General features: G+C 46.7%; 1 protein-coding gene across 1 annotated transcript in view; it reads left to right on the top strand.

Moving 5' to 3' along the window:
- The window catches only part of TCTEX1D2 (Tctex1 domain containing 2), a 5,448-nt gene extending 318 nt beyond the window's left edge, over nt 1–5,130 (top strand). The window contains exons 2-5 of the mRNA XM_019532895.1: nt 829–962; nt 2,653–2,722; nt 3,937–4,000; nt 4,624–5,130. Of these exons, the coding sequence (XP_019388440.1) occupies nt 829–962; nt 2,653–2,722; nt 3,937–4,000; nt 4,624–4,671 (316 nt within the window). The 3' untranslated portion in view covers nt 4,672–5,130. The remainder of the gene's footprint in view (nt 1–828; nt 963–2,652; nt 2,723–3,936; nt 4,001–4,623) is intronic.
- Nucleotides 5,131–8,438: the final 3,308 nt, after the last annotated feature.

Here is an 8,438-nt window from a genome sequence, read left to right as displayed (position 1 = left end):
GGGGAGGGGTCCCTTGGAGTTTGGGCTGGAGGAGGAGGGGCCCCTGGGTTGAGCTCATGGGGGGAGGGGCCCCTAGAGGGTGAGCTTGTGGGGGGAAGGGCCCCTAGGGTAGGGGGGAACTGATGAGGATGGGATTTGGGGAGGAGGAGGGGCCCATTGGGCAGAGTGACACGGCAGGGTTGTGGGGAAGTGCCCCTGGGGTAGGGAGGGGTAATCTGTGGGGTGGAGCACCTTCCTCCCCTGCCCTGACGGCAGTCTCAGCACTGAGCCACTTTCCCCCGGGCGGAATATTCGAAAGGGTGGCGAGGGACTTCCAGGAAAAGCCCTGCACCCCCCCCCCCCTCACTCCCCAGACACTTACCTGCTCCCACGACCCTGCCTGGCTCCACATGTGTGGGCCCAAGCGGCCCCTTGCAGGCCAGGCTACTGGCAGGAGGACACCCTGTGCTTTCCTGGAAGTCCCTCGCGACCCTTTTGAATATTCTTGTGACCCGGTTTTGGGCATGACCCACAAATTGAGAAATGCTGGCACACAGAGCACCTTGTGGGGGGCCAAAGGGAAAGGGGGGACACCCCCCTGCAGCGTACAGGGAAGGGAAGGGGTGTACAAGTGACCTCCAAGCACAGGGGAGACAGGCGCGATCTCACAGCCAGGCCTGGTTTCCGTACAACCCTGACTGCCAGGGGCTGCATGGCGAGGCTGGGCATCCGGCTTCCCTCGCGATTCCATGCTGGCACCTGACAGAAGTGGAAACTTTGTTTCCTCTTATGTGGCGGTGCTTTTGTCGAGGCCAGGTGTGAACTTTGTTGGCCTTTGTCCACCTCCAGATTCAGGTCTTCGGCAGTAAAAGAGTGCATCCATGCTATACTGAAGGAGGAGCTAGCCAATGTGCAGTACAACCCGGAGGAGACACCGCAGCTCACAAAGCAATTATCTGAGACAATTAAAGACAGGCTGAAAGGTAATGAGGATTGATAGGGATAAGCTTCTCTCCTTACTGAGCTGGCCCTCTGCCTCTGACAGGTATTGACTCCCTCTTTCCCTAAACCTCTGCATTGATCACTCACTGCCCATAACCTAGCATTGCTCAATAAATTCCCATCCATGGGCAGGGTGTTCGGTGGAGTTGCCCCCTGCAAGGAGCAACTTAAAATCAAGTTGAGACAGACAAATGTGGTTATGCAGACCGGATTCCCATGAGAGAGGGGAATGAGAGGGTGTGGAAAGAGACAAGGGACAGATCATGCTCCTCCTACCCTCAGTAAAATTGCTTCTGGTTTGCTGTCATATAAACCCTATTGTAATAGGGGATCAGAACGGGACCCAGTGGGTGCAGGCCCGAAAGAGGATTGGAAAGAGTGTAGGATATGAGGAGGAGTGTAAATTGCAGGCATGGGCTGTGAGACTGCCACACTGAGCCCATGCTACAGCATGAGGACATACTGTAGTTGTAACTTGTAATTATTTGAGGACCCATTAAAACATTTCCAAAGCCCTGGTAGGGGATTCAGCATTATCGCTGATCAGTGATAATTTCATGATCATTATCAGTGATCTTTGCATTCATCAGGGAATGGGGTTGTGCTCCCTCTGCTGGCTGCAGTGGCAGGAACAACCGAAACATTGCAAGTACCTGCACTGACCACAGTTTATTAACTCCCTACTCAAGAGATTCATATTAAGGGGGTGAGTGCGTGCATGTGTGCCTGTGAGTGCAAAACACATGCAATCTAAACATCCAGGACGTGAGTGCAAGGCTTTAAAATCTACCTCTCTCTCTCTCTAGAATCTCTATTTATATCTAAATATATAAATATAATGCCCTGCAGAGGAAGAAGCCCAGTCCAGCTCACAGGACCCCCGTTCCCTGAAGTGGGAGACAAAAATGAACTATAGTCTGCTGAAGCTTTCATGGGACCCTGCCTGAGTGAAAGACAGAGGCAATCTTTTTTTGTTCTATTTAAGGCAAATTTGTTCTGGCCTTTGGGTTCCTGGCAAGTTTCCTTGTCCAAAGTGGAGATTACCCATGATCTGAGGGTGCATCGTTGCTCTTCTTTTAAAAGAGACCCAGGTGCTTTTGCAAGCACATCGCTCAGACCTACACCTGCTTTTGAGAGGTCTTTAATACTACAGTGGGAATCTTCAAGGCATTCTGTGCGCCAGAAACAGGAGGAAACATCCTGTGGATTAGACTAATTTTAAAATCAGTGAAATTGCCTGAATCCCTTTGGATTCATTTCATGTAACAGCCTCCTTTCCACAGAGATGCTTGTTTTAATGGCTCTTGTGGGCATCTTTAAATCCTTGAAAGATATAAAAGTGGAATGTTTACATTTATTGTGGCTGTTTGGGAACTTTCCTCTTTGATTTGTTTTGTGGGAGGCACTAGTCACTTCAATGTCCTGTTAAGGCACTAAACATTAGTTGCTTCAATGTCCTGTTAAAGTGAATGGGTGATTAGCATTTATGAAAATAAGACTGGTAGGCAACTTTATGCTTCATCAGTTGCATTCCTCTTACCACCCATAAGATGCTAAAGCTTTCTAGCTACAAAATAAATAATTCTGCCTTTGCAACCTCTGTAGTAGAATTCTCAGCCTCTTTTAAATTTTGAATTTTATTTCTTTGTAATCTTTACTTTTCTTTTTCAGAGAAGGGGTTTGACAGGTACAAAATGGTGGTGCAGGTTGTGATTGGAGAGCAAAGAGGTGAAGGGGTGAAGTAAGTGTTGCACATTACAAGTGTTTTTGCTTTGGGTGTTCTCCTCAGGAATTGCTTCTAACTGTTCTCTGTGCTGGAGTTAGAAATGTAAAGCCCAATATAATTTCTTGTTAAGCAGCTGGGAAAGAATTATATTAAGCGTTAAATATTTAAAAGTTTTCGGCTCCTATTTAGCTGATTAAAGTGCCTAAAGAGCCCTGCACCCAATATACTGTACTGCCTTTTTAGTCCCAGTCCCAGCTGTGGATGATGAGCATCTGCCAAGCTAGCCACAGGTGTCTGCAATCAGAGGAAAGTTTCTACCTGATGTCATAGTAAGGTTCTGGCTCTGGTGCTGAGCTAAGAAAACTGGCTGGAACAGCCCAAGAACCAGGTAATCTGTATGTGCTGCGTCTCTGTGCAGCAGCATATCTGTGTATCACTGGTATAAACTGGAAGCTCAGCAGTTGTAAAAGACTGAGAAGAGGGAGGTGGGTGTATGTGTTAGTCACAGGATGCCAGTGAGCCCTCAGTGCCTTGCAGCTGTAAGGACACATGTCTTTCTGGGATCATAGGAAAGTAGGGCTGGAAGGAACCTCATTGGGTCATCTAGTCCAGCCACCTGCTCACAGCAGCATTATTCCTGACTAACCCATCCCAGCCAAGTGTCTGTCTAATCTGCTCTTGAAAACGTCCAAGGATGGAGATTCCACAGTTTCTCTAGGTAGTCTGTTCCAGTCAAACCACCCTCAGTCAAAGTATTTCCAGTAGAAGAGCCTATCCTATAGGTGGAAACTAAAAGTGCTTGGTGTGTTTAATCTGGAAAAAAGAAGGATGAGAAGGGATCTAACTGCTTTTTCCAAATATATCAAGGGGGTACACATTGGGGAGAGAGGAGGGATCTTTCAGCCAAAAGTAGATAGAAACTGGCTGGGAATAATTTTTGGCTGGACATTAGAAGCAGGTTCCTAACAATCAGAACAGTGAAGGTCTAGAACAGCAGCTCTGAGGGGGCAGCAGGGGTAAGAAACCAGACTGGAGGTGGGTCACATTTTGAAGGGGGTTATCTGTTGGCATCGCGCACAACAGCAAGTCACTGGACTCGATGGCCCAGAAGGCAACTTCCCGTCCTGCTTGTTTAAAGAATATTGGTCTTCACAGGGACTCCACTATGATATCTCTCTTGATGCCGCGGTCTATCTTGTTAATGGTTTTGTCTTGGTTTATTTGTTTAGCATGGCTGCCCGATGCTTCTGGGACGCTGACACAGACAGCTATGCACACGACGTCTTCATGAATGTAAGCCTTTTCTTTTTTGCAGGAGGAGAGTGGGGGCGCTGATCTTTCCCAAGGGCTTTTTCTCGGCTGTGATATGGGGGGAGGAGATTCTGCAGCAGAGCTGTATCCACACACAAGGTTTTGCCAGCGATCTGCCAGCAATGGGATGTGTCACCCTTCAACAGCTCTGCTGGCAGAGCTCTTGTTGTGTCACCCAAGGATTAGTAAGACGTGGGAGGTACACACAGTACTCTCAGTACCTTCAAACATGCACCCAGAGGCAGAATTCAGCTGTTCATATGAAGTCAGTGTAGCTTGGGCACAGCTAATGATGATAATGTCTGAGATTTTAGTGGATTGACTAAAGTCAGGTGAAAACCTGGCATGCGAAGTTGCTATAAGAATTGTTCAGGATCGTTTAACGTACTCGTGTCTGAATCTTCCATTAGAACTTAAGTTCTTAATGCAATGGGAAGAAAAGTTGATCTCTCCGCACTCCCATACATCTGCCGTGGATACTTTTTGAAATGGGCTTTCTCATGCAAAAAGCCTTGGGAACTTTCTGTTCTGCTTTTTAGTTGGGCTTCTCTGTGACTGCTGACTTGTCTTAAAACCCCATTGTCTGGTTGTTTTTTTCCCCCCAGGACAGTCTGTTCTGTGTGGTGGCTGCATTTGGGTGCTTCTACTACTGATGCTGGTGAAGATTGCAAAGAAGAGCTCACATTCTTTTAGAGCATCCTAGTGTGGTTTCCTTCTGTAATATGTTTTGGAGGGGAAAAAAATGAGGCAAGCCATGTACTCAGTTGTTCAAATCAGCAGACGTACGGTTGTGTAAAGCACACTTGCCAACCCACCATAGAACACACATGTTCACAGCTTCCTCTTCTCTCCTCCTCATGCTAAATGTTGCTGTGCGGCCTATTAATAGCCTGTCATCCTTTTTAACCTTCCCTTTGTACTGTGTGCAAAAAGGGATTTATCCATCCCCGCAAGCCAAGTGTCTTGCTCAGTCACTAGACAGTTCGTGTCTGCAGGCAAATCCAACTTGTGTCTTGAAATGGCCAATTCCTTTCTATGAGTATCTACTTGTTTCTATGTCTGAACTATTTATGAGAAGCACAATTATAATAAATGTAAATGTATTTATTTTATCTTTTTGCAACTCTGCTGCTCCCCATGTTTGCTTGTCTCTTCCAATGTTGTCTAGGCTGCCTTCATTCCACCCTCTAGTTTCGGACAAAATAGGCTGTCTCTTATGAAATCGTGTGCCTCTCTGAACCAGTCAGTGTCTAAGGTGCCACCCTGCCCTCCTCTGCCATTTACAGTGGTCTTAGATATTCAAGAGTGCTTCTTTCACTACTGTTTCCAATCAAATTCTAAGGCACAGAACGCCCTTCTTCAGCTAATCCTCCAAACCACTACCCTATCTTCTTCTGAATCCCATGAGATCATGGACTTCAGTGCTGCCTAAGAACAAAACAAAGCTAATCAATCCAGCTTACACTAATAAGCCAGTTAGGTTGAGCTGATACTTATAGGAAGAAAAATGATTCACAACAGTTAAGTCAGACATTAGCTCACACAACTGATTACTTTATTACAGCCGCCACCGCCGCCGCCTCCTCCTCCTCCTCCTCTGTGTACTGCCTGCTATGCCGGCTTTTGGCAGCTGGTTTCAAAGGAGGCCCTGGTTTTGCAAATGCTGACAGAGATAACTTCACTCTTGTCTGTAATTTCCCCCCACTGCCAAGTAAAGCACCTGCAGTATTGTGCCTGCAGTTTAAGCATTAGATGTTGGCTGCAGCCAAGGCTGGGAATTTTGACTGGGTTGTGCCAATGCTGCTAGGACTTAAAGCCAGAGGTTCTTGGCTAGAGGGTCTTGCCCCTCTGCTCAAGGTCAGACCAACTGCTACATTTTGGGCCACAGTCAGATTGGTACGGACTGGGTGGCAGTTGCCTTCCTGCGTAGCAGAGGCATGGTCTTTACCTGGGATCTCAACAAGGAGCAGGACGTTGGTTGATAGCTTCTACTTTACCTGGGGCAGGTTTGGGTTTGATGTCTTCTGTTGTGTCAGGGTCAGTGGTAGTTTTACAAAGAATTTAGATTATGGCTTTGTGTAGCATGGTTTGGATAGGGCTGATTCTGTCTCAGGCAGGGAGTTTGACTTGATGACACCTCTGCAGCTCCCTTCCAACCCCACTTGATTCTGTGTCAAGGCATGTGTATGCACAGTAGGATTTCAAGACATTTTAGCATTATCACAGTCTAAATTAGCCATGGTTGCTACATTTAATGACAGGGTTACAACAGGTCACAATGACACTCCAAAACTTTATTCTTCATTTGCCTCCTAAAGGATAACACCAAGCTGAGGGGAGTGGTAGATATGCTGGAGGGTAGGGCTAGGATTCAGAGAGGCCTTGACAAATTGGAGGATTGGACTTAAATCTTATGATGTTCAATAAGGAGAAGTGCAAAGTCCTGTACTTAGGAGAGAATAGTCCTATGCATCGGTGCTGGCTGGGCAGCAGATCTGCAGAAAAGGACCTAGGGGGACAGTGGACAAGAAGCTGAACAGGAGCCAGCAGTGTGCCCTTGCTGCCAAGAAGACTGACAGCATCCTGGGCTGTGTTGGTAGGAGTGCTGCCAGCAAATGGAGGGAGGTGTTTGTTCCCCTCTATTCAGCACTGGGGAGGCCACATCTGGAGTCCTCTGTCTAGTTTTGGGGCCCCCATTACAGAAAGGATGTGGACAAATTGGAGAGACTCCAGCGGAGGGCAATGAAAATGTCTTGGGAGTTGGAGTACATAACTTGAGGACAGGCTGAGGGAACTGCACTTACGAGGAGGGGATTTAAATGCAGCCTTCGACTCCCTGCAGGGACGTTGCAAAGAGGATGGAGCTGGACTGTTCTTAGTGGTACAGATGACAGAACAAGGAGCAATGGGCTCAAGTTGTAGCAAGGGAAGTTGAGGTTTAATACTAGGAAAAAACTTTCTCACTAGGGGGGTGGTGAAGCACTGGAACAGGTTACCCAGAGAGGTGGTGGAGTCTCCATCCTTGGAGGGTTTTAAGACCCAGGTAGGCAAAACCTTGGATGGGATGATGTAGTTGGGGCTGGTCCTGTTCTGAGCAGGGGTTTGGACTAGATGGCTTGCTGAGGTCCCTTCCAACCCTTATTGTCTGTGATCCTATGACTTGTGCATGCTGTTCCACCTTACAGTGCTGGAAATATTATGCTACAATGCTGGACATAACACACACCATAATTATTTTTCTTCCTTCTTTGAGTGCTATCCCAAAGCAGTACCTACCTCAGCTTCATCTAGTTTGAATCTGAATACCAAATAGACTGTCACCCCATATACTTAGTTATTAACAGATCGGCACATCACATTGTCATATGTTCCACACACTTAGGAAATTATTTTGCCTTGGCATCACTGAGATCACACCTAAAGCTTTACTTACTTCAGAAAAGGAGCTTGAAGGTGGGAGCGGGGCAAAAAAAAAAAAGTCAATTCAATGAAAACGCTCACTAAAAAGCTGATGTTAAATTCTTCACTCCATCTTCCTGTATCGATCTGATTCTTCAAGTCATCAGAAAAAAAAATTTAAATAGTAATGAAAAGCATGTGATTCTTTTGGTTTTTACTAAGGCAAAGACTAAAAAAGTGGAAATCCTGTTTTATTTCTGACGTGTACTTGCTACCCTTCCCAAGAAAGGCTCAGAGCAGCTAGAGAACAATATAAAACAATACAACTTGCAACAACTCACAGTGCTAACATAAAATATAAACCAACCTACCTAAACAATGTCCCAGCTTGGTAAATGCCTGCCCAAGCAGAAAGGTTCAGGGTGCTTCTGGAAGATGTCCAGGCTCCGGCTCTGGCAGCCTCAAGGATTGAGTCCCAAGGCTGAGGAGCAACTGTTGCAAACAACCTTCCCACGGGTTTTTGCCATGCGGCCTTGGCAAACTCACAGTGCTTACAGCAGGTTGCTCTTGGCTGACCTCAGGAGTCATGATGAGGCATAAGGGAGCAGGTGTTCTGTAGGGCCCAGGTCATTTAGGGCCATAGAGGTCAAAACCAGCACCTTGGATTGTGCCTGGAAAGATATAAAAAGCTAGGGCAGACTGCAGTTTCTTTTTTTTATTCGTATATTTTGTGTTCCAGGTCAAATCAGCCAACTCATATCTATTGAGCACAAAATCATTCCAAAAACAATGTTGATTGAGCAGGCAGAACTCAGTCATTCTAACTACCTTGTCTGGTGCTATGGCCAGTGAGCATCTTCCCTCCCAGGCTCTCATCCTTGGATTTCAGATACTCCCAAATCCATCGGCAGGCCCAAGCCCAGATGCCCCCATTTGATCTTAGCCCACAAGAGGCTGAGACACTTGATCTGAGCCAAATGCTCCTAGGCACAGAAGAGGAGACGTGCAGCAGTAGGCAGAT

This window comes from Crocodylus porosus, unplaced genomic scaffold (genome assembly GCF_001723895.1).
Source record: "Crocodylus porosus isolate Cpor-Errol unplaced genomic scaffold, CroPor_comp1, whole genome shotgun sequence".
Taxonomy (NCBI): domain Eukaryota; kingdom Metazoa; phylum Chordata; order Crocodylia; family Crocodylidae; genus Crocodylus; species Crocodylus porosus.
The sequence above is the reverse complement of the archived record's forward strand: the minus strand, read 5'-3'. Positions and strand labels throughout refer to the sequence as shown.